Below are 25,833 nucleotides of genomic sequence, written 5' to 3'. Positions count from 1 at the left end.
GGCCCAGCCGCTCCGCGACATGTGGGATCTTCCCGGACCGGGGCACGAACCCGTGTCCCCTGCATCGGCGGGCGGACTCTCAACCACTGCGCCACCAGGGAAGCCCCAAATAAATATTTTTTTTAAATACATTTCTTGTGATACTGCTATGCTCCCATGAGGAAGGCTAAAGCGAAAAATGGCGAATACCAAGTGTGGACGAGGATGTGGAGCATCTGGCACTTTCCCGGGTGGAGAAGCACAAATTCGTACAATTTGGAAAACTATCAATTTCTACTAAAGCTAAACACAAATATCCCCAAGGGCCCAACAAAGCCACATAATACATGTCCTCAAGATAAGCTCAGGAAGGTCCACAGCAGCACCATTCATGAGACCTCAAGCTGGAAACGTCCCACTTGTCCATCAGGAAGAGATGGGATAGAGGGGTCACAGAATACAGCTGGCCCTGGAACAACATGGGTCTGAAACGCACCAGTCCACTTACTTAATGTGGATTTTTCTCGATAAATAACGTACCTGTATTTTCATTTTACACATCTTTAAATTAACTAAGTTTGGGGAAAAGTTTGTGTTTGATTAGAGATCACAACATGTAAAATCAAAAGAACTAGCGTTTGAGTCCTTATTCTATTCAAACTGTTTTGAGCTTCTGCTCTCGGGTGAGTCATTTATCAATTCCTTTGTTTTTGAGGCAAAGACAGCAAGCAGTACCAGTACTTGGATTTTTGACTGGTTGGGGGTCGACACCCCTAACCCCCTCCCCCTCATCGTTCAAGGATCAATGACTTATTCATACTCTGACTTCACATGGCGGACAGGAGTGAACAAACTACAATAAACATGCAACACGGTCAACCCTTATGAATCAAACATGGAGCAAGAATTAACAGGCATGAGTGAGTACCTGCTACATGACTGCATTTACTTAAAGGTCAAAAACAGGCCCAGCCAATCTCTGTTAGAAGTCAGGATATAGATCAAGGCGGGGGAGGAAGGAGGCAAGAGGAGGCTTCTGAGGTCAGAGCCTGTTTATCTGCTGCCAGTTACAGGAGTGTGTTCACTTCATGAAAATTCATCAAGCTGTGTGTTTATGATTTGTGCACTTTCCTGTGTGTGTATATATACACGCATGGATGTGTACATATGCATAGTTTTTTAAGCAGCTTATTTAGGGAAAAAAACCCTGCAAGGTGGGACAAGTGGTGTTGTCTGTTTACTACCTAGTCCTTTGATTTACCCGGACACAATTGCGTCATTCCTTGTATGAGAGCCTCTGACTGCCTTTAATCTGGAGAACAGAAAAAAGAGGGGAGAGGATGGGGGCGGGGGAGGTTCTCCAGTTTTAAATTTTCTTTGCACTTTCATGGGGACTGACTGTATAAAAGCTAAAAAGTATTCAGATTCAAATCACTTCCTTTTACAGGGTGAGTACACACATTTTAGAAATAGATGTTCTGCACTCCCGCACTCCCCCACCCCCGCCATTAGCATGAATGTCTCTCCTACAGAGAGAGTGAATTAAAAAAAATAAGGATCAATACGGAAACTAACTCTGAAAACAGATATTATGCTTCTGATGGATTTACAGTGATTGGGATAATTTGAAGTTTCCAGAATTTTCCTCTGTCACATCATTTCTGCTCTCTGCTTCTACCAGGAACAATGGAGTACACACATATTTACCTCCAAACCACTGAAGGCTCACAAACCCACAATTCCTCTTCTCTCAACAAAAATCACTTCCTCTAAATGGCCATTACAAGAAAACTCAAATAGGAAAGGGCATAGAGACAGGTTGAGAAATACAATTTGCTGCAGAAATTCAAATTAAAATGAGCCTTTTAAAAAAACTGAAATGAGCTTTTAAGTTTTCTAAACCAAAACCGTTCTTCAGTTTGTCACCTGTAAAGTAGGGCTGTCAGGAGGATGAAATGGGATGGTCCACGTAAAACTCTTAGAAGAGCACTGGATACCTAATCAGCACACAATAGGGGGCAGCAACTATTATAATTCTCATCAAATTAATCTAGCACCATCCAAGTGACAAGAACTAACAAACCAACCATCCAAAGCACAACCTGAAATGTGACCCCTGTAAACTCTTTAAGCAAAAGGAAACATCTGGGGACAGCACCTCCACCTTACGGAGCATGTGGCACGTGTTTTAGGTTGCAGGGGGGTGGGGGGTGGCATTCAGCTCTAGTGGACATGACTTTGCAACATGGAGAACTCTTTGCTTATGGAGAATTCTTGAGACCCGACTGTCTAAAGAAAAGCACTGAAGAACTCATCATCAGTCTAAAATAAAGGTTTACCAAAAACACCGAGAGATTCCTCACCTACCAAAATAACCACACGATGCTTCCTATATTAGCCTGCTCAGGCTGCCATAAGAAAATATCACAGGCCGGGGGGCTTAGACACTGGAAATTTATCTTCTTACAGCTCTGGAGTCTGGAAACTCCAAGATCAAGGTGTCAGCAGATTTGTTACCTTCTGAGGCCTCTCCCCTTGGCTTGCAGACGGCCACCTTCTCCCTGTGTCCTCATGGGCTTTCCTCTCATGCCTGGTATCTCTCTTCGTGTCCTAATCTCCTCTTCTTAGAACACCACTCAGATTAGTTAAGGGCTCACCGTAATGGCCTCGTTTTAATTTAATCATCTCTTTAAAGGCCCTGTCTCCAAATACAGTCACTTGCTAAGGTGCTGGGTTAAGACCTCAACGTGTAAATTTGGAGAGGGACACACGTCAGCCCATGACACTTCCCAAATGCTTTCTTCCAACAGCTCAAGACTTCCTTAGCTGCTAAATGAGCAGCTGAACTCAGAGTTAAGAACGTAATCCAAACATGAATCTCTTGCCCAGCAGGTTCTTCTTTTTTCATTCTTTTTTTTTTTTTAAAGACAGGATGAGTCACCTTAAGGACAGTAAGGGGCATGGCTTTTCATAGAGTGTACACATTCCACTCATCCATTGGGTCCTAACAGCTGCAATTCTGCCCACTCCTACTCCTCCCACCCCCCGGGGGACATGGCAATGTCTGGAGACAGTCTGGGTTGTCACAACTGTGGGGAGGGTGCCACTGGCATCTAGGGGGTAGAGGCCAGCGATGCTGCCCAACATCCTACAGCGCACAGGACAGGCTCCCAAGGCAGAGACCTGTCAAACCAGAAATATCTGTAGTGCTGAGGCTGAGGATCCCTGAGGTCTAAACTGGCCAAACCCTACCTCATCTTGTGTCACAGCAGATGGCCCAGCAAAGAGGGGGAGAGCCTACCAGGCCCCGTTCCCTCCACAGGCGTCTTCTTCCTCAGGGAGGGCAGCCAGCAGGCTCTTCCCTGGCACTGGGCAAATGCCACAGAGATCTAACTGGAAGAAGGCAATAGTCTCCCGCCCACCCAGCTTTCCAATTCACACAAGAAGCCTTTCTTTCCATGGGGCCCCTTCCAACTGTCCTCTCCCACAAACCTCCCACAAACTTTAGACAATGATTAAAGCAACGTTAAGGTCCCAGATGAACTGGGTAAACTAACCATCGTTTAAAAACCATGTTTTCTGGGCTTCCCTGGTGGCGCAGCGGTTGAGAGTCCGTCTGCCCATGCAGGGGACACGGGTTCGTGCCCCAGTCCGGGAAGATCCCACATGCCGCGGAGCGGCTGGGCCCGTGAGCCGTGGCCGCTGAGCCTGCGCGTCCGGAGCCTGTGCTCCGCAATGGGAGAGGCCGCAACAGTGAGGGGCCCGCGTACCGCAAAAAAAATTTTTAAATAAATAAATAAATCATGTTTTTCATGGACAACTTGGAAAAATAAAAAGAATTTTTAAGTCTACAAATAACAAATGCTGAGAAGGTGTGGAGAAAAAGGAACCCTCCTACACTGTTGGTGGGAATGTAAGTTGGCGCAGCCACTATGGAAAATAGTAGGGAGGTTCCTCAAAACACTAAAAATAGAACTACCATATGATCTAGCAATCCCACTCCCGGGCCATATATCCGGACAAAACCATAATTCGAAAAGATGCATGCACCCCAATGTTCATAGCAGCACTATTTACAATAGCCAAGACACGGAAGCAATCTAAGTGCCCATCGACAGATGAGTGGATAAAGAAGATGTGGTACATGTACACAATGTTATTATTCAGCCATAAAAAAGAATGAAATAATGCCATTTGCAGCAACACGAATGGACCTAGAGATTATCATACTAAGTGAATAACTTAGACAGAGAAAGACAAATATCATATGACATTGTTTATATGTGTAATCTAAAACATGACCTAAATGAACTTATCCATGAAACAGAAACAGACTCACAGACACAGAAGACAGACTTGTGGTTGCTCAGGGGTTGGTGGGATGGGCAAGGGATGGAATGGGAGTTTGGGATTAGCAGCTGCAAACTATTATATACAGAATGGATAAACAGCAAGGTCCTACTGTAGAGCACAGGGAACTATATTCGATATTCTGTAATAAACCATAATGGAAAAGAATATATATATGCATAACTGACTCACTTTGCTATACAGCAGAAACTAACACAACATTGCAAATCAACTATACTTCAATAAAATAATTTTAAAAAAAGAATTTTTAATCTATTAGCACAACCAGCTTATCCCTTTTCTTTCCCCTTTGTCACAATAACATTATATTTTTAGACCAACAGCACCATGTTATTAGCACAGGCCACCACTTCCTAAATGTCAGGCATGACGTGGGCACGTCTACAAACCTACCGAGCTATTACTGACTTCATACTTTTAAATCAACTCTGTGTTTTTTACTGAAATGTATTCTAAAAGAAATCTTCCTGTCACTACTACAAAGAGAAAACAAGTATCACTTGGCACAAACAGAAGGAACTATAAACATATTTGCTAACCTTTCAATGTTTGGCCACGAGCCATCTAGTGATCTCTGGCGAAGCTTCCCACAGGCCAAGCTCTGAATACCTCAATCAATCTTTCAAAGTCACATAAATAAAAGACGCTAGCTTTAAAAACAATCAGCACCATTCTATCTCTTTAGGTAAAAGTCATCAAAAAATATGTTACAACGAGTCTTTTTCTTTCTAAATTAAACCAAAGTCCACTCCCTTTTAGGAGGGAAGCTCCAGGCACTTCATGTCCATTCCCAAAGGTGGCCATCAAGTCTGGCCAGCCCTAGTTAATGATTTTCATCACGTGCATCTGGGTAGAGATATTAGAAGGAACTTCTGTTTTGAGAAGTGACAGCCCAAAGTCCAAAGACGGATCATTCGACACCCCGCCTCCTCCTTTCTACTTGTTGCATGGGTGGCCGAGGTCAAGGTCAAATGGCCACCCTGCTTCCTTAGGGACTGGCACCCAGGTGGCTCACTGGCCTTCCTCAGGGAAGCCCCGGCAAGAGTGGCGCCTGTATCCACGCTCTACCCTTCAGCATCTCCACCTGGGTTTGTAATTTCACATCTGGTGTCACTGCCTGTGCCTGGCATGGGCAGGGAGCACCTGGTCCGCGTTTGGTCAGTACAGGGGAGGGCCCACGGCAGGGATTCTGTAACAGGAAGTGGATGGCACAAGTGCAGCTGGGCTGGCAGAGGACGCACAGAGCACTTCCTGATGGGCCGCTACCAACGCCTGCTCTGTTCTCGTCCAAGGGAGCAGAGAGCTGTTAATGCAACTCTCCACTGCATCACAGAGAGGGGAAGGGCTGGGGCCTATGCATTTCATTCACCAGCACAATCCCCCTATATGCTCCCCCCAACACACCCCACCCCCCAATATCAATACCTAATATTAGGTATTAGGACTGCATACCTAATACCACGTCCACTGTGCCAACAGAAAGACACTGAAAACACACGCACCCCTACATACAGCCCATCCTTCTGATTTGTGATATTTGTTTTTGCCAATTCACCTACTGCCTAAAATTCGTAACCTCAAAAATCCATGCTCACAGCACTCTCGTGGTCATTCACAGACACGCTCAGAGCGGAAAAAACCATCCGAGTCACCCACACACATTCCCAGCTGAGGCTGAACGGGGCGAGGATCTGCCTTCTCGTCTCCGCTCTCATACTGTACAAAAGTGTCCTCTTCATGGCCTGTTTAGTGCCATGTGTCCTGCATTTCTGTGCTTCTTGTTATCTGTTATCACTGTTTAAAATGGTCCCAGCACTGTCAGCGTTCCTAAGAGCAAGAAGCCTGTGATGCGCCTCATGGAGAAAAACACATGTGTTACATATAAGCTTCCTTCGAGGCATGAGCTGCAGTGCTGTTGGTCACGAGCTCAGTGTTAATGAACCAACAATATGTTTAAATACCACGTCTTTCAACAGAAATATACCGAACACAGGGTTCTCTACTGATCAGTCGACTGCAATGTTGTAACCCAAGGCTCGCAGGAACCTAACCCTGTATTTCCCCCAGGAGCTGTGGTTCACTGTTCGCTAATTCAGTGCTGGCAGGGACTTCACAGAACAAAACTACTGCAAGTAATGAGAATCAACTGTACTGTATACCTAATACTACCCTCCATGATGTCAACAGAGACAGGCATTTTAACATCACAAATCAGAAGTGACAGCTTCAATCAAAAGTTCAGAACTTCCCACTGAATAAACACATCTGTATAAAGAACTCCCTACGCGGGCACTGTTCGTCCACATCAACAGTGAATTCACATCACTGCTGCACCCTCGTCCTGGCGTGGCGTGAGCACCTCTGCAAAGGAGCACGTGGCCTGCAGCAGCCCTGCCACTACAGATTTAGTCATTTGAGGTCTGAGAGAGCTTCTGGCAGAGTCGAGTCCTCTGTGGCCATTTTCTGGCCAGAGTTCTTACTCAACCAGACTCTCTACAAAGTTCTAGAAAGACGAGGAGATCGTGTTACCCAGTGCAAGAGTCCGCATGAGGCTTGGTCCCTCTTCCAGGCTGTGCAAAGAACAATTTCTGGCGTTCTCTGAGGGCTCATATCTCCTCTGCATACATGATGCCCGACCACATGGGCTCTTACTATGTCGCCACTTTACGGAAGAGGAAACTGAGGCACAGGAGGGAAAAGACAGTGGTCTGGGACTTCCCCGGTGGCACGGTAGTTAAGAATCCACCTGCCGGACTTCCCTGGTGGCGCAGTGGTTGAGAGTCCGCCTGCCGATGCAGGGGATACGGGTTTGTGCTCCGGTCCGGGAAGATCCCACATGCCGCGGAGCAACTAAGCCCGTGCGCCACAACTACTGAGCCTGCGCTCTAGAGCCCACGAGCCACAACTACTAAATCCATGTGCCACAACTACTGAAGCCTGTGCTCTAGAGCCTGTGCTCCACGACAAGAGAAGCCACGGCAATGAGAAGCCCGCGCACCACAACGAAGAGTAGCCCCCGCTCGTCGCAACTAGAGAAGGCCCGTGCTCAGCAACAGAGACCCAACGCAGCCAAAAAAAAACCTCACAGTAGACAAGAGAAATAAAAGCATATGTCTATACAAAGACTTGAATGTTCTTAGCAGTGTTATTTACAATAGTCAAATACTGGAAATAATCCAAATGTCCATCTTGGTGAACAGATAAACAAAATATGGTATATCTACACAATGGAATTCTATTAAGCAATAAAAAGGAACTTTAAAGCCATTGTGCTAACAAAAAAGAAGCAGACTCACAGACATGGAGAACAAAACTAGTTGTTACCAGTGGGGGGTGGGCGGTGCTAAATAGGGGCTGGGGAGCAAAAGGTACAAACTACTGGGTGTGAGATGAGCTCAAGGATGTACCGTACAACACAGGGAATATAACCAATATTTTGTAATAACTGTAAATGGAAAGTAACCTTTAAAAATTGTATTAAAAAATTTTACATTAAAAAAAATGCTGTGAAAAAAGGCAGATACAAAGACAACATATTTTATGATTCCATTTATACGAAATTTCCAGAAAGGGCAAACCTATGAAAACAGAAAGCAGACCAGTGACAGCCTGGGATGAACTGCGAACAGGCACGAGGGAACTTTTGCGACTGATGGAAATGTTCAAAAACTGGATCGTGGGGATGGCTGCACAAACTCTATAAATCTACTGTAAAAAACTCAGTGAGCTGTACATTAACAGTGGATGTATTTTATGTGATGTAAATTATACTTGAATAAAGTTATTTATAAAAAAAAAAGGCTGAAATAGACTCTGTACCTAAATAGTCAGCTCTTAACCCAGTTCATCCAAAACTTCCTAATGCCCCAAGTCCAAATACATCAAAAATCAAAGCATCCTTGTCCAATTTGGCCACAAAACCCCAAATTATCACTAAGAGAAGGCAAAGTCTCAGTTCTGCCAGAGCTGCTTTCGACAATATCTATCACACCAGGGCGTCTACATACCTGGATGGAATAGTTTATGTAGTTAATCATTTCCTGGATTTGATCAGGAAGGAGCAATGAAGTCAGTAATATTTCTTTACTTCCTACCATCAAAGGTCCTTCCTCTCAAAGGAGCGTTCTGGAGATCCCCCAAAGCAAACCTTACACAAAGACCTAATTATCACTATCTGTCCTAGTAAAGACCCAGGAGGTACTAAGCACTTAGTGTTCCAAACTTAACACGGATTAAGTCTCAAAACAATCCTAGGAGGTATACATAATTACTGTTACTCCCACTTTACAGATGAAAAACTGAGACCCAGAAAGGTAAAGTAATTTCCCCAAGTCACACAGCTAGTGAGTGGCAAAAAAAACCCAGGATTGCACCCAGCTCTCCAATCCTACGCCCACGCTCTTAACAAAATTTCTTGTGTTTCACCAAGAGGAGAACTTCATTTAGCCAGAAGGAAAGCACATGATGTCAGAAAAATGGTTTCCAGCAATGTGAGGCAAATGCCTTGTGTCCAAACAAAACCACTGTAATAGTTTTCTCAACATCAGGATGTGGTAACTTTCTCAAGAGAGAAAAGAGCTCTGGGTCCACGGGATTCCTCCAGCAAATAAACTGCGTGTCTTGGTGACATATGCTGAGTGACCCCAGCATTAATTATACTCTGTCTCCTGGGACCTGTGGCACCTATGTTTTTGGTTTTTTAACCACAAAATCCCCCAACCATCCTACAGCTTTGAGCCATTAGGTAAAAAGAGTTGATCCACCTCCTCACACTGAGGATCCCTATGACCTCCAACACATTATTTAGCGTCACTGAATCTTAGTTTCCCTGTCTATAAAATGAAGAAACTGACTCCCAAAATTCACACAGTTGTTATGAGGATGTAAACACAGCCATTTATCTCAAGTGCCCAGCAAAGAGTCTGACCCATCACAAATATATTTCTTATTCCTTTACCTCCCCCCGCCCCCCCCCCACCTTAAACTACAGGAAGCCTTTCCATCTCTCTGTGCTTCCAAAAGTGCTTCCCAACACCAAGATCCACAACTTGACAAGGTTACTCCTAAAAATGCAGATTAAATACTAGAACATATACGCAAATACCTGGAATTCCAGATACATGAGTTGAATTTGAATCCATGTCACTGTTTAGGAAATCAATTAGTTCCAAAGTGGCAAATTCTAAAGAAGGAGTGATCTTCCATGCCAATAGCAAACAGAAATTTTTTTTTTTTTTCCAACTGTCAGCACCACTCCCTCTGGGCCCCTGTATCAACGGTGCATATTTCTATCATGGTAATCATCACTTTTAAATAATTATTTGCATTTTTCTCTCATGCACTGAATCAGAGGTTCTCAACTATGCCAGCGCATTAAAATCATATATATCATATAGCCAGGTCCCACCCCAGACTCTTATTTCAAAGGTCTAAAATGGGGCAGGGATGGTAATTGTTTAAGCTGCCCAGGTGATTCCAATGCAGGGTCAGGAGACATGCACCTGTGGTCAGGGCTTGTTTAATTCGTATATGCACCCCAGACACCTGACACAGACACAGACACACACACACACACACACACACACACACACAGACACAGACACACACACACACACACACGGCATTTTATAATTGTTTTTGGCACAAATTAATAACTAGAGGATCTTCGAGTCCACTGATCATATTAATTCATTAAAACACTGAGAAAAAAAACATTTACTGAGGGTGTATATTACATCAGGCACTATGCCAGGCTCACGGCTCAAGTTAATTGTTATCGTTCTTTAGCCTTGAGCAGTCAGGATTACAACGCGCGCGAACAGTGAAGGAAAGGGTGGAGGGCTGTCGGTCTCTGGGGTCAGAGAGCCCGAGCGCAATCTGCATTTTGCAGCATCTTCCCAGAAGTCCTCGACCTCGCTGGGCTCGCTTCCACCTCTGTATTCTGTCAAAGGGGACCCCTCACCGGGAGATTTAAGGAAGACTTTAAGAAGACAGGGACAAAGACCTCACAAAATGGCAGCTGGCAGCATTCTTCATTTTTCTTAATTCGACGGACACCTGGTGAAGCCAGCCTACTTGTTCACCCTCCTCACCCCCTCCATCAAGTAACTGACGCCGCAAAGAGCGGCCGCCACAGGGAAAAGGCCCAGAGAGAACAGGACGCCAAAAGGAAGGGTGGGTCCGAGAGGCGCGGCCCCGCCCAGCTGCGGTTCTCAGCCTTCACCCGACAACAGCCTCACCTGGGCGGCCTCGGAAAATGCACATTTCCAGGTCCCACCCCCAAGAACTGATCGGCGGGTCTGGGCGGGGCCGGGGAATCTGCATTTTAACCAGCTCCCCTCAACCTTTCCCCCAGCTAACTCTGTCGCAGGCGATGCCACAGACCCTTAACACCTCAACAGGTCATTGCCATCCTCCGAATAAGAAGACGGCAGGGCGCAAAACATCCTCCCGTCCTCTCTCTCCAAGTGAGGGAAACCCTCACCAGGCTGCCCAGGGGCCTGCCAATGCGGGAAGGCACAGCAGGTGGCAACCCCTACGCCTGCCAGGGGGCTCCTTCTCTCAAACTGGGGAACCGTTGGTGGGGGGGGTCTCCTGTTGACCAGTAGGAACCCTTCTCGCCCTCCTGCGGTTACTAGTTCGGGTCCAGCCGGGGCCGGGAGGGGAAGGCGGCCATCTGGGGGCTGAGACCCGGAGGCACTGATGGGGACCCCCCCCCCGGCGGGTCTGCGGAGGAAGCCATGCCTCCCCCGACAAATAAACTGAGCATATCCGGGCTTCCGAGGACTCCACGCGCAGAGCAAGGTTTGATACTGACCGAATCGTAATTACAACGACAAGGAGTAATCAGGAAACAAAATGGTTAAGAGGCAAGGCTGATCCCAATTCCACGCGCGTGTAAACAGCGCTGGGCAGGCCCGGCTTCTCGGGGTTTCGAAAGGAAGGTGGGCATCGGTGAGAGGCAGCCGGGCGCTTGGGCCCAAAAGGGACGCGATCGCGCCGGGAGCCCGGGCGGGAACTGGAGCTGAGCCGAATTCCCTCCCAGCCCGCCCGCCCGCCCGCCCGCCCGCCGGCCTCCCAGGCCCGGCCACCGGCTCATGGCGCCGGCCAACCTGTCAGGCCCGGCCCGCCCTGCCCGAGCGCCAGGCTCCGGCCGCGAGCGGACAAAGGAGGGCGGCCAGCCCCGGGTCCCGCTCACCCGCCGCGGGGCCTGCTGTCCATCCGCTTCTTCTGGCGCACCGGCTGCAGTGGGATGTTGTCCGTCATGTCGCCCGCGCCGCCCGCCTTGGCCGCCGTGCCCCCCGCGCCGCCTGGGCCGCCGCCCGGTCCGGCCTCCGCGCCACCGCCCGCCGGCGCCGCGCCGCCCCGGGGGAGGAGGCGGCGGCAGCGGGCGGGCCGGGCCCGCAGCGAGGGGGCGAGCTCGCGAGCGCCGGGCCACGCGCGGAGCCGCCCGCGCGGCCCGACCGACGGACACGGGCGCACCATGGGCCCGAGCTACGCGCCGCGCCCGTTCACCCCGCGCCGCGCCTGCCACGGGGGGCGGCCGGCTGTGTCCGCGCCGCCGCCGCCGCCGCAGTGTCCCCGCCCCCAGCCCGCGCCGCGCGCCCCCCACGCGCGCCCACCCGGCCACGCGCCCCCCGCCCACGCCCCGCCGTGCGCGCGCGCGCCCGATCCCCGCCCCCAGCCGACACCACTTTCACGCGCACACACTGCCACGCTCCCTCGGCCTCCATCCTCTCACGTGCTCACCCTTGCACGTTCACACGCGACCCTCGCACACACACACGCACACTCATTCTCACCTGCTTACTCCGCACCAGCATCCGACCTTCACAATCACACACGTACACCTGCACGCACACACCCTGCTTACACTCACGCCCATGAGTCACCTTTGTCCGCCCTGGATCTCAGGCCTCACACATGTGTGCCCCCAGGAATCACAGTCACACCGGGACCCACGCTCTACCTCACTCCGCTTTCCGGACTCCCTTACCCACCATCCTTCACCATCCCCTACCCTCACTCTCCCACCTGGACCCCTGAGATTCACAATCACAGCATGCACTTACGCACCTGCACACCCTCGTTCTCACACACACTCCTTCACCTACCTCTGGGGCTGACACACGTACCCTCTCAGTCACCCAGACCAACACGTGCACCTACATCCGCTCCTACACAGTGTCCTGGATCCACTAACTCTCCAAGGACTCGATAAAATTTTAAGAACAGAAAGATGATGAATAGTGGTGAAGGAAGGAGGGAAGGAAGTTAAAAATCCATATGTAATGAAAGAGCCTCAAAATGTAACGCCGTGTAAACTAACCTACGGCAACTAAAGGAAATTTTGAAGTAGCCACATCTAGTACATTTCATGCGGGATGCGGGTGCCTTTTGTTTGCGATGAACAAGGGCAAAGCCACCAAGTGTCTGTGTCTGGGGCCTTGGGTGAAGTGGATCCCAAACCAAGCAGTGTGACTTATCTCATGTTCCGATGAAGCTCCTCAAGAACAGCACGTCATTAGACGTTGCTGCATGGCACCTTTGAAGGGAAAACAGCATTCTTTGGCTAACAGACCCGGTCTGCTTTGCGTCCTGTACCTAGGACAGTGCTAAGTGCACAGCGTGATACACACACAGTCAACTCTCAGTAAAGGCTCATTGAGTGGAGGAAATGTAAACATCCTGACCCACCAATTATGGCATCAGAGGAGGCCCCACCCTCTCCCACCTGCTCCCCTAAGGTCCCCTCTCAAACCCCACCCACCTCAGACCCCTTTCTCTACTCCACTACCATAGAAGGTAACAGACAAGACCGAAGAGATTGTGGCCCTTTAATCCAAGTTCCCCCACACAGCTGGTGTTGAGTAAATGTGAGCTCTTGTTTTTTGGGGGGTTTTGTTTTGTTTTGTTTTTGCGGTACGCGGGCCTCTCACTGTTGCGGCCTCTCCCGTTGCGGAGCACAGGCTCCGGACGCGCAGGCTCAGCGGCCATGGCTCACGGGCCCAGCCGCTCCGCGGCATGTGGGATCTTCCCGGACTGGGGCTCGAACCCGTGTCCCCTGCATCGGCAGGCGGACTCTCAACCACTGCGCCACCAGGGAAGCCCTGAGCTCTTCTCTTGTCTTGTCTTGTTTTGTTTTGTTTTGTTTTCTGAGCTCTTGTTTTAATCGAGCACCTAAAACACACGTGGAATCCCACATTTAATCCTCCCAGCCCTGCCAGCTGAGTCTAAATGGTCACACCCATTTCACAGGTGAGGAAACAGAAACTCAGAGTGGCCTGCACAAAGCAACGTGATTAGGAAGGAACTCAGCTGGGCTCCCAGGCCCGGTCTTTCCTGATCCAGAAGGCAGGAAAAATGCCCTCCAGTGACCAACGGATTCAGTTATCATGACATTTCCAGGTACCTATTAATCCTGATTCCAAATATCTTCCAGCTCCCTCTGCTCCTTGTGGAGCCCACCCATGGCCACCCTTGTCAGGCTGTGCCCTCATTGTCTAGAATATGCAGTAATAATAGTGGCTCCCTCATCTGAGATCTGTATCACTTCCACCATCTCCCAACTGTAGAACCAGAGGCAACTTACAAACTGCTGAGGCTCAGTTTCCTCATCTGTAAAATGGGGATAGTACCAGCCTCAGAGGATTGTTGGAAGGGTTAAATGGGCCAATCATGTACATAAAGCAATTCGAAGAGTACATACGCAGAGGGAGAATGTGGGCAGTTCAGGATTGTTGGAAGAATTCAGGGCAATAATAGGAACACGTAAAGCACTTAGTGCAGCGCATGCCACAAGGTCAATTCTCATCAAGGTTAGCTACTACAATTTCTCGTCCTCCTCCTACAATGAATATTATTTTTTTTCCTAACTAAAGAAAGAACACCACAGTGTTATCAAATGGTGGTCTCTGGACAAAAAGATTCTAGATAGATATTTGAAATATAATTCAGTCACTAGATTATTTTTTGTAGTAGTTAGTACAGAGAGCTCCATATCCCATCCCATACCCACCTTACCTCATATCCACCCCCACCCCAAACCCAGCAGTCTCCCGTATTAACATTTTGCATTACTGTGGTACATCCAAGTGGATCTTAAAATTTTATGTTTTGTCTATACTTTCTGCTTTTTCTCTAGTGAACAGGTATCACTTTTACAATGTCTTTCTTTAAGTAAATACATTTTTAAAAGACCAAAGAGCCCCCTCAGTCTCCAAAGGTAATAACATTTTCATATGAAAAGAGGCGATTTTTATTGCCTTTGCATTTTCCAAATTTCTTTCAGTGCACTTTTATAATCAATACAGAAAACACTTTAAAAGACTCCCTTCCAGCAAGGCAATCCCTCAGGAAAGGAGGCACTTAAAGGCTTTTATCTCTTCTTGAGAGAGATCCAGATGCTTGCATGAGATAGCAGAGAGCCTGTGGGGAGAGCAGCAGAGCTGGGGCAGTGATGGCATGAGGATGGGAGGAGGGGCACAGCATCCCTCTTCCGGGCCCAGCCCTGCCTTCTTCTCCCTGTGGTCCTAGGAATGGTCACCTCAGGTCCTGCTTTCTGAGGAGCAGCCCCTTTTGTGGCCCTTGACAGCCATCTCCATCCAAGGGCCCCATCCAAGAAGCCACTGACCCCTAGAAAGCTGGAGCAGAAAGATCTTTGACAGGTAAACCAACCTAGTCTAGCCTCTTGTTTCCAGAAATCAGAGAGACTGAGGCCCACAGAGGTCACTCAACCTCACCAACAGATGTTGGGCCCAGACCATAATCTATCTTGAGACTCAGTCCAGCCCGCGCTGAACCCTCATTTTCATGGATCACCAAGCTGGCTGCAGCTGGTTACAGAGTGTTGGTGGTAAGAGGACATGAAGTCAGGGGCACTAATGGGTGAAACAGAGTCAGGGAAAACAGGAACAATGACTTAATGAAAATGTTTTGGGTAAACTCAGGCTGGGGAGAGAAGAAGTTCTTTTGGTGCCTAGAATCTTCTCTCTGAATGAATTCTCTCTGAATGAATGCATTTGTTTAGGTAGTCCCTAAAACAGTTTCTCAGCCTCAGCACTACTGACATCAGGGCTGAATATTTCTTTACTGTGAGAGGCTGTCCTGTGCATTGTAAGATGGTTGGCAGCATCCCTCATCTCTATCCACTACATGCCAGTAGCAGCTCACCCCCTTCTCCCTGGTTGTGACCTCCACTGATGTTTTCAGACACTGCAAAATGTCCCTGGAGGGCAAAACTGTCCCTAGTTGAGACCCACTGGGCTAGAATGTGATGTTAAATCATTTCTAAATCTCTAGTAAAACTGTGTCTCTAACACTAATCTTATCTTCCCACTCCCCCTTTTTGGGGAAAGAACTTTGTAAGTGCTTTCCACAAGCACCTATATCTAGCTAGGATTTAGTAACATTACTTTGTTTGTATGGTACTGTTTTTACCTCCAAAAAGACAGAGGAAGTTTAGGAAAAACACCCCTGAACAATTCATTCAAGTCATCTTCACCAAGGACCTACAATATTCCAGGCCCTGGGGATACAGTGAAGAGACACACAATCCCTGCTGCCTAGGGCTGGGGGCTCTGCTGGTTCCTAGAGGTAAGAAAAGACTGGTCATCTTCAGCAAGATGACCAGATGACCCGTCGAGCACACTCTTCCGGGTTACCTGTGTCTTTCCTTGTCTTTGAGCTCTCTTACAACTCTCTAACTTGCAGAAAACCCAATAGTAACACAAACGATTCTTCTCCATAGAAATGCAAATGAACTTTGTCCAGTGGAATGCAGTTGATTCTAGCCCTGTGGATACTGACCATTTTTTGCATCTTTATGTAAATTCACTTCAACTTTCCTGATTGCCTGAAATTGGGGAGTTCTTTCAATTCTCCTTTCAATCAGTTGTAAAACTCTTGATACAATCTTAGACACATTCATTTTACATTTGTAGGAGTCCTGATTTTCCCCTTCTAAAATGTTATATTTCAACAGGATAGACAGAAAATAAACAAGCAAACATTTCAGAGAGTGCAAAATGCCATGTGGATAACAGAACACGGCAATGTGAAAGAGATATTGTGCTTTTGTTTATCATTCTTTCTTGATAAAAAGTTGGCAACGCTAAGCAATTCCCTTCTATTCCAGGTATATCTACAGCACTTACCACCAGAGAAGGTCATTAGTTTCACTGTTTTTAATTTAAGGACCCACAATTATCCCTTCAGGATAAAATAAACCTTGGTATCCTTTGTTCCATTCCTTGTCTTTGAACACTGGTATTTCTTTCAACTGACTTCTTTCCTTAAAACAATAGATTGTTTACAAAGGGTGGGAGGGTAGAAAATGAGGGGAGCTGAAGAGAGGGGAAGAAACACAAGTCATTTGGGATGTTCATTCTTCTCCCAGAAAGGTCACATATTTAGACCTTGAAGTGCAGAGCTTGACGCTTCTTTTAAACACCTTTGCCAGGCCTTACCTTAATACCACAATTGCAAAGTCCACTTCTGAGAGGTAAATTTACTTATCCTCATTTTGGCCTAGCTTAGCTAATTCTCCATTTTTCTTTTATTTAGAAATAGTTGGATTAAAAAAAAAAAGTTGGAATTAGTCACAGAAAAGTGATAAGGAAGGACCTGCGGGTTTTTGGTGTTTTGGGTTTTTTTAGGCAAAAGTCTTGGATTTCCATGGATGCCAAGAGCAATAAACCCCTCGACCAAAAGCAGCTGCTTCTTTGAGCGCATTACGAGACTTTAATAACTTTGAGAGTTCACTCATTTTCTTTGAAGAGAAATGAGCATTCCTTATTTAGGCAGTTAATGATTTTGTTTGGAACCAAGAAAACAAAACTGGGGGAATAGCTAGGACTGAGAATAATTACTCCACAAGAAGTATATGCTTTCTCCACTGGAAAAAGTGCCCCTTTAAATGATTTACATGGTTACAGAATCCATAACATCAGTGGTGCCAAGGAGAGAAGAAAGTAAAGGTATGAATTAGCTGCTGTGGGGTTTAGGTCTCCATCAAGACAAGGTCGGAGTCACAAGGTTAGCCAAATACAGCTCTTTGATTCAGCATAGGCTCCCAATACCAAGAAAGGGCCTGGAGAGCCAGCAACGTTCTGCCATTTTGTAACTTCCAACCACACAAGCATCCAAACGTCCTGGGGTAATTGGTCGAAGGCGGTGGTGGAGAGGGGGTAAAGTGTACAGGTAAGAACCAATGAAATTGTAACTACTGCTGAAATACCATTATTCACGTATCTACATTTGAAGACACGCAGAAAACCCACCTTAGAAATTACCCCACCAGCCTACTCTTTTTTCACATTTTATTAATCAGAGAATGATGATGTATGTCATTTCATGCATGCCCCACGTGTTATGAGCTGCAAAGAACCACATCACCTTGAAGGTAAAGGAGCTGCCCACCGCCTGGGGGCTTCTGACCCACGTGACTTCCTTCCTCAGTCCCAACAGATTGAACCAGGAGACTCCGCCTGATCCAGAGTTGGGACAAATCATACCCAACTAACTAGGATAGTGTTGATTTTCTGAACTAAACAGGAAATAGTGATGGCTAACTATTTTACACTTACTATGTCTCAGATTAGATGAGCATAAAAATGCATCACCTCACCATTGTCTTATGAATCCAATATCATCCCCATTTTGCAGACAAGATATCCAAGGTTTCATGTTATCTCAACACCCTGCCCAAGTATTGAGCTGGGACATCTTGCCCAAATGAAGACCCAGTGTTCTCACGATGAACCCTTCTTTTCCCCAGATTTGAAATGTACCTGTTTCATCTAACTCCTGGCTAATTTTGTTTCTGGACTTTCTATGTATCCTAACACGTAAGTTTCCTGTTTGGGCTCAGGGATCTGCTGAGTTGTAAACAACCGGAGTTACTTTTGAAACTATTGAAGGGCTTCCTGTCAATGTGCAGATTTTCAACACCTTCCGCGAGGTTAGGGTTTAGCTGAACTGTCACCTGACTCAGTGGCTCTTGGCAAGTTCTGCCGCCATAAAGGTGCAACTTTTCCACCTGGAGGTGGGCCTCTCCCAAGCTTTCTCCAGGCCCTCTGCAAATGCACGTTCCTCATGCAACGCAACAAATCCTTTCCCAGAACACTTGTCTTTAAGCAGGTTCTGGGCGTACCAACTGAAAGCAGAGGGCCAGCAGGAAAGGTGGAAGTTCTTTTTTTTCAGCTTTACTGAGATATAACTGACAACAGGAAGTTTATTCTTAAAGTCAAAAGCCTTTTGGGACTCCCTCAAATCGTCCATCAAGTATCAAAAACTGTTGTGAATACACGGAACCCATAGAGGAAGACACAATGTAGGCAGGTCTCAAGTTAAAAGAATACGTTCTATGGCAGCTGTACTGCTCACAACCTGGTCTTCTGGCTTCAAAGATTAAGGCCGAGGGCTTCCCTGGTGGCGCAGTGGTTAAGAGTCCGCCTGCCGATGCAGGGGACATGGGTTCGTGCCCCGGTCCGGGAAGATCCCACATGCCGCGGAGCGGCTGGGCCCGTGAGCCATGGCCGCTGGGCCTGCGCGTCCGGAGCCTGTGCTCCGCAACGGGAGAGGCCACAGCAGTGAGAGGCCCGCGTACCGCAAAAAAAAAAAAAAAAAAAGATTAAGGCCAAGAAAACAGCCACACACACACATGCTTACGAAAACAACTGCAAACACACGTGGAAACATTCATAATCTTTGTCCTAGCAATCCCTCAAGGAGGAATTCACCCTGGAGTGAAGTGCAAGAAAAGTTAGACCACAAAGATGATCAAAACCAAAGTCTGGAGGAAACATAATTACTGTCCAGCAATAGCTGATTAAACATTTTTGTATTATTGCAGATACTTAAAAAGGATTAGCCAGAAATGTGCTTTACCTTGGAAAGATGTCTCTAATATGTGAGAGGAGAAAGCATATTTTCCACTTAAGTAAAACAATTCTCATACATTCGAATCTAGAAAGACATAAAACTTAGCTGTAGGGTAGTATCAATTGTGAGAAAGGATGAAAATTCTAAATACTTGGGACCAGGGCATATTTAGATCAGCAGTCCCCAACCTTTTTGGCACCAGGGACTGGTTTGGTGGAAGACAATTTTTCCACATACATGGGTGGGGGAAGGTTCAGGCGGTAATGTGAGGGGTGGGGGAAGGTTCAGGTGGTAATGCGAGCGATGGGCAGCGGCCGATGAAGCTTTGCTTGCTCACCTGTCACTCACTTCCTGCCGTGTGGCCCGGTTCCTAACAGGCCATGGATTGGTACCAGTCCACTGCCCAGGGATGGAGACCCCTGGTTTAGATCCCTCCATTTCAATTATCTAAACGATTGGGTTTATCTCACTCTCAGTCAACAGAGTGGCTGCTTTACCCTAAATTTAGATGAGTTGAGGTCAAAGAACATCAAACCCCGGGGAGGAGGGCATCCACCTGCAAAGGAAGTTGACACGCAGAGCTCACATCAGGTCAAAGGCAATACGGACACAACTCCTAGACCTTTCCTGGATGTCAAGACTCCTTTCCAGGATGCTGTGGTACCCACATCCATTACATAATGAGCCTGATGCTGTGTCTTGCAAAGACACGACACAGCACAAGAGGGTACTATGCCAGGAGGACATTACCATGGTCCTGCCCTTGTGTCTCTCCTCAAAGAGCACTTTTCCCACCACCCTAAGATTCTTCCCTTGGAATTAAATCCCACCTCCTATGTGATTCTCAGCCCATCCCCCTCTAAGCAGCCAGCCTGTAAGTATGAGATGATTAAAATACTGTCTCTCTGGGAATTCCATGGCGGTCCAGTGGTTAGGGCTCTGCACTCCACTGCAGGGGGCACAGGTTCGATCTCTGGTCAGGGAACTAAGATCCCGCATGCAGTGTGGCATGGCCAAAAAAATCAGAAACAAAAACCAGAACCTGTCTCTCTGCCCAGTGACGTGTAACCAGGTATGGATGGGTTGAAATGTGGGATCATCTAGGGCCTGATAAATTTTCCAGTTACAAGCGAACACAAGCAAAGTTCTCTAGAAGGAGAGGACTCTAATAAAATGCCTTAAAAAAGAAAGATACCAACCAGCAAGTAGTTAGCTGTGTGTGCTTGAGTAGTGGGTCAAGCATAGACGTAACCAGACGTGCAGCTTCTATTCCAGGACCTAGAGAGACCAAGGGAGCTGGAAACGATTGTCAGTTAAGGATTCTCAGGGTTGTTTTTTTTTAATTTTCTGGCTGCACTGCGCAGCAGGTGGGGGTCTTAGTTCCCCCACCAGGGATCGAACCCACATCCCCTGCATTTGAAGCGTGGAGTCTTAACCACCGGACCACCAGGGAAGTCCAGGATTCTCAAGTTTAGAGCAGAAACTACCAGAAAAACTTACATACACGCCTGGTGGTGAAAAAAAGAACCATCCAAAATTTATTCTCCAACAGACAGACAGCATCAGCAGGTAAAAACTACAGGGGTTTCTCCGTAGATCATACATTCACAAGGCATTATTAGCTTAACAAGTGAGAAAGCCTCTGGTGTATTTTCTGTAACAATATCCACTTCACAGTGTAAACAGGTACTATTATGTGTTCACTTACAATTCCAGAAGGAAAGGCACAACTTGGCAAAACAAAAAAAATTTTTTTTGGATCCTAAAGTCAGGTGCAATTACCGAGAGACAGACTTGAGAACAGTCACAATCCACTTTTCCACATACAGGGGCAAAGACTTCACCCAGAAATGTGGGTCTTTCTTTCTCCTTCCTTGTTAAATCCTCAAGAGTAACGCTTCATCGTCTGCTTAATATCACATATACAAAAGGGGGATTAAGAAAAAAAGAATCACAACATGTTGAACTTCCAGCTGCTCCCACCAATACATCAACTCTTAGGTTTACGACAGGACCTAGGAACACTTCAGCGGTCATCAAATAAGAAAATAGAGACTATAGCTACAAAAATAACACATGAATGAGGTAGATAAATTAAAGCTTTCACATCCAGGACTTGCCTGTTCCAACTTGGTAGCCTTCATGCAATACTCAGAAAAAAAAAATCTTCATAATTACTTGGCATAAGTCACAATCAAGGAACTTCTGGTACAAATTAGTATAAGAAGTTATTAGTGTATAATAAGACACACCCTTCCTGTGAGTTTGTTTCTTCAAGAACGGACACCCAGCTCTTCAGAGTAGGCACCGGTGAACTAAATTAGGTCACCTGAGATTCCCTGCTCAGGTGCTCACCTCTCCTGGTTTTAGGAAGAAGAAGGGCATCTGGAAAGCATAGGGAGGACACCTTGGCACTCTTGGGACTCCAACTGAACTGTATTTAAATAAGCAGCAACACACACACCGACTTTCTAAGGACTAAAATCCGTCCACTTGAGGGCATTCTACTTCAGGTTCCAAGGTTGAAAAAAAATTTGGAATTCTACAACCTCGGCTTTAAAAAAAAAAGTACATTCAAAAAAGAAAAGAAAAATGGGTGTAGGGTTGGGAGAATACCAAACAGGTCCCTAAACAGACGACAGACCTTGTCCATTTACCCGCATACAGTCACCGCAGAAGTAAGTATACAGTACCCACCCACCCCTCCCCCCACCCCCCAAATAGGCAAAACAGTTGTCTTCTCCATGGTGGTTCAACACCTTCCAACTTGAAATAGGGGACAGTCTTTGGAAACAGTTACTCTAGGTTGTACAAAGGTTTTATGTATATAGTTTGTTGCAAGTAACAAAACTACTTTGCAAGACCCGCTTCTTTCCAAAATTAAAAAAAAAACTAGTCTATATTTGTTTTAGTATGAATTTTTTTTTTGATTTTTTTCTTTTTTGTTTGTTTTTGCAAAGCAGCATAGCAACATTGTGATTGTAGGATGTGCCTGAGGTTGTGGTCACAACTGTAAACATTATTTGCACATCAGGAAGAAAACTGGAGGAGATGGGGTCTTTAAGAAAAACAAACAAAAAAGGGACAGTTCTAGAGAGGTCACTGCACTACTCCTTCGACGTGCGTTCTCCTGTAGCTTAGCTGACGGCGATCTTGTTTTCCTCCAGGAAGTGAGGGAACTGGTGTTTGGGGACGCTGTCGGCAGCTCCTGGCTTCTCCACCTCGGCACTGATGGCCGACTGGGAGCCATCCATCTTGGAGGTAGCGGTGTTATTCACCACGGAGCTGGCCCCCAGCGACACCGGGAGGGTGGGAATGCCACCACTCTGGATCACAGAGATTTCGTTGGTCTTCATGGCCAGACCACCATTGAGCATGGTGGTGTACTGATTCCACACAACAGGGTCCACGTTCACCGAAGGGGCCAGGATTTCCTTGGGAAATATCTCGGGGACCCTCTTTCCGTCCGTTCCTAATAGAGCCATGGTGTTCTCGATGGCCAGCTTCCTGCCACGGCGTGCCGAGCTATTGTTGGCCCCGTGCGTCATATAATGGACCTGTGGGAAGAGGGACAGAAAGGTTTCCACCAAAACAGAGATGGGATTGCATGTGGGCAAACCAAAGTCAAGTCTGCCTATGGGTCTGGTCTATCTAAACTTATATTTAAAAATTAGATTTCATATTAAAAAAATCCAAATATTGGGCTTCCCTGGTGACGCAGTGGTTAAGAATCCGCCTGTCAATGCAGGAGATACGGGTTCCAGTCCTGGTCCGGGAAGATCCCACATGCCACGGAGCAACTAAGGCCGTGCGCCACAACTACTGAGCCTGCGCTCTGGAGCCCATGTGCCACAACTACTGAAGCCCATGCACCTGAAGTCTGTGCTCCGCCACAAGAGAAGCCACCGCAATGAGAAGCCTGCGCACCGCAACAAAGAGTAGCCCCTGCTCGCCGCAACTAAAGAAAAGCCCTGGTGCAGCGACGAAGACCCAATGCACCCAAAATAAATAAATTTATTTTTTTTTTTTAAATACAGATACCTATTCTCTTGGGGGGAAAAAAAATCAGATCATCCAGCAACCATGGATCTACATTCCTGCCTAGAGGCAAGTAAGGGCAACCGGGGTGGGGAATACACACTCCAATTTTCCCCATACCACTGTTCACATGTACAGTTTTGTCAACACCTACTACATAGCAGTGTTGTTTCAAGTGCTAGGGTTACAACTTGTGAACACACAAACTTACACAGTTAACAAATGGTACGGAATTTAACATATACAGACACGGAGTACAAGTAAAACGGGAAAATCTATAAGACCAGTAGGTTACATCAATGTCAATACCCTGGTTATTATTCATTCTATAGTTGTGCAAAATTCTATCACTGGGAGAAACTAGCAAAGTCGGTAAGCATCTCTGTATGACTTCTCCCTCTGCATGAATCGACAATTACTTGAATAAAAATTTGAGTTAAAGGGCTTCCCTGGTGGCGCAGTGGTTGAGAGTCCGTCCCCCGTCCAGGAAGATCCCACGTGCCGCGGAGCGGCTAGGCCCATGAGCCATGGCCGCTGAGTCTGCACGTCCGGAGCCTGTGCTCCGCAACAGGAGAGGCCACAACAGTGAGAGGCCCGCGTACCGTAAAAAAAAAAAAAAAAAAAGAAAATTTGAGTTAAAAAAATAATCTTTGAACAAAACAGACCCTGGCCTGATGGAGCTGACATCCTAAATACGTAAGTGTGTCAACAAGAGTAATCACTGCTGTACAGAAAAATAAGCCTAGTTGGGAAGGTTACACGAGGCCACGGGGAATGAATGTTATTTCATCTATGGTAGCAGACAAGGCAAGGACTCTTCTGAAGAGGAAAGAGATCCTACCACTTACTGCTACTTCGACCTGGCCAGCCTCCTATCTGCAATTATGTTCCCGGTCTGGTTTTTGAGTTTTCAAATCCCTTTCTTTATAAAGAGCTGAAGAACGTGATGGGTCCTGGGTTTCAAGCATTCTCACATCACTTCACTGACATGCTTAGAAGTCAGCAGTTATCGCAGCGCGCTCAGACGTCACTTGCTCTTCATCACTCCAAGAAATTACTAAGATGTTCCTGGCATCACGTGAAACACTCATACAACTCAATTAATCTCCAAGCAACCCTGAGGTCATTACCATGATCCCCATGCCTGAGAAACCGAGGCACAGGAGCCACCTGCCCAAGCAGCTCCAAACCTTCCCCAGGTTGATTCCAAGGCCCCTGAATAAATTTACGCTTTGTATTTCTGGAAGGTGGGGTTACAGATTAAATTACTTCCATGTTCCTCCCCTGACATTTTTGCCACCTAGACTAAAATATTAAGAGAATATAGTTTTTTTAATAAGTACTTTTAATTTCTAAAATGACATGAGGTCTTCTAGGTCAACTTTAAGATGAAGTTTCAACCTTCATTCTCATTACAAAGAATTCAACTAGTCTACTCACTGGGGAGCTAATTAGAGAAAAGAGGTCCAGAGGAACACGCCTGGAACCAAGTAGAGGCAGGACCATGAGGGAAACCCAGGTTTCCCATCCTGTGTCCTTACACAGGCCACTTTCGATCCTTACATGGGACAGTCTCCCAGGTAATATCTTAGGTGGAACCAACTTATCCTAACAATAGACACACGACATTCTTTGGAAGAACCCAGCTGTTCAGTTTCAAAGAAAAGCCAATAAACCTGGAGGCTTTCCTCCTTTAACTCCAGTGGCACTATATCTATGTTTAACTCGTGGTATTTATTTCAACCTAGCAGGCCAGGAAAACAAAAACCAACGTACAGGGTGGTCATCAAGTCTGAAAGCACAGGCAAATCCGTAAAGGATTTATCGACACTACATTACAATACAAGACAAACATCATCTGTGTTTCCAGACTTGAACGATTTCATGCAGGCACTGACTACAACGAGAATCCCAACTTCAGAGATGCTGTAATGTGAGAAAGTCTGCTTCTTCTTTTTTCTGTTTTTTCCTTTTTGACTGCACTGCGAGGCTTGAACTCACCTTCAAGTTGCCTTTGGTGGTAAAAGCTCGCCCACAAATGTTACACACGAATGGCTTCTCCCCGGTGTGAGTCCGCTCGTGAATCTGAAGCGCGCTGGCAGATGAGAAGTTCTTCCCGCACCTCGTGCAGCCGTGCTGCTTGGCCTGTCGTCGGGGCTGGATGGCTAGCAAAGGTGTCACGCCTGGGGACATGGTCGCGGGACCAACGAACGCACCAGGAACTTCGACTTTGACATAGGCTGGCTGGGCTCGGATAAATGTCGGTGGGCCAGTGCTCCGACCTGGCGTGCACAGAAGAAAAAAACCCAAATTATCATCCTACAGTCATTCATTCTTCAATCCAAAAAGAAAGGAGCTTTGACCACAACTGCCCCACCGTTTGACAGCCTGCGAATAGCGTTCAGGAAATTGACACCTTGCAAGCAGCTTTCCTTTTACTTGTTTATCTGCACGGAGAATGACTCCAGCACTTCAGAGAAGGTTACTATTTTGGCTTTAAAGGTATCAGCAACAGTCACAGGCAATGCAATTCCAAGTTCAAATTCCTGCATTCAGTTACCT

General features: G+C 46.8%; 2 protein-coding genes across 11 annotated transcripts in view; both read right to left on the bottom strand.

The window, feature by feature from the left end:
• Positions 1–11,801, bottom strand: part of ATP9A (ATPase phospholipid transporting 9A (putative)) — a 136,586-nt gene extending 124,785 nt beyond the window's left edge. For 4 of the 7 annotated variants that reach the window (XR_004478679.2, XR_004478678.2, XR_004478680.2 and 1 more), the window contains exon 1: positions 11,549–11,793. Coding sequence is in view for 4 of the 7 variants with exons in the window: in XM_004282907.4 (XP_004282955.1) it covers positions 11,549–11,616 (68 nt within the window). In the remaining 3 variants the exon portion in view is untranslated. Of the gene's footprint in view, positions 1–10,354; positions 10,559–11,548 lie in introns of those variants that run through there. The other 3 variants (XM_049699163.1, XM_033411223.2, XM_033411221.2) reach the window with 3 other exon arrangements.
• Positions 11,802–21,952: 10,151 nt separating this feature from the next.
• Positions 21,953–25,833, bottom strand: part of SALL4 (spalt like transcription factor 4) — a 44,675-nt gene continuing 40,794 nt past the window's right edge. For all 4 annotated transcript variants that reach the window (XM_049700010.1, XM_049700009.1, XM_049700011.1 and 1 more), the window contains 2 exons: positions 25,273–25,553; positions 21,953–22,790 (listed from right to left, as the gene is read on the bottom strand). In XM_049700010.1, the coding sequence (XP_049555967.1) occupies positions 22,371–22,790; positions 25,273–25,553 (701 nt within the window). In that variant the 3' untranslated portion in view covers positions 21,953–22,370. The remainder of the gene's footprint in view (positions 22,791–25,272; positions 25,554–25,833) is intronic.

Source organism: Orcinus orca, chromosome 16 (assembly GCF_937001465.1).
Source record: "Orcinus orca chromosome 16, mOrcOrc1.1, whole genome shotgun sequence".
Lineage (NCBI taxonomy): Eukaryota > Metazoa > Chordata > Mammalia > Artiodactyla > Delphinidae > Orcinus > Orcinus orca.
The sequence above is the reverse complement of the archived record's forward strand: the minus strand, read 5'-3'. Positions and strand labels throughout refer to the sequence as shown.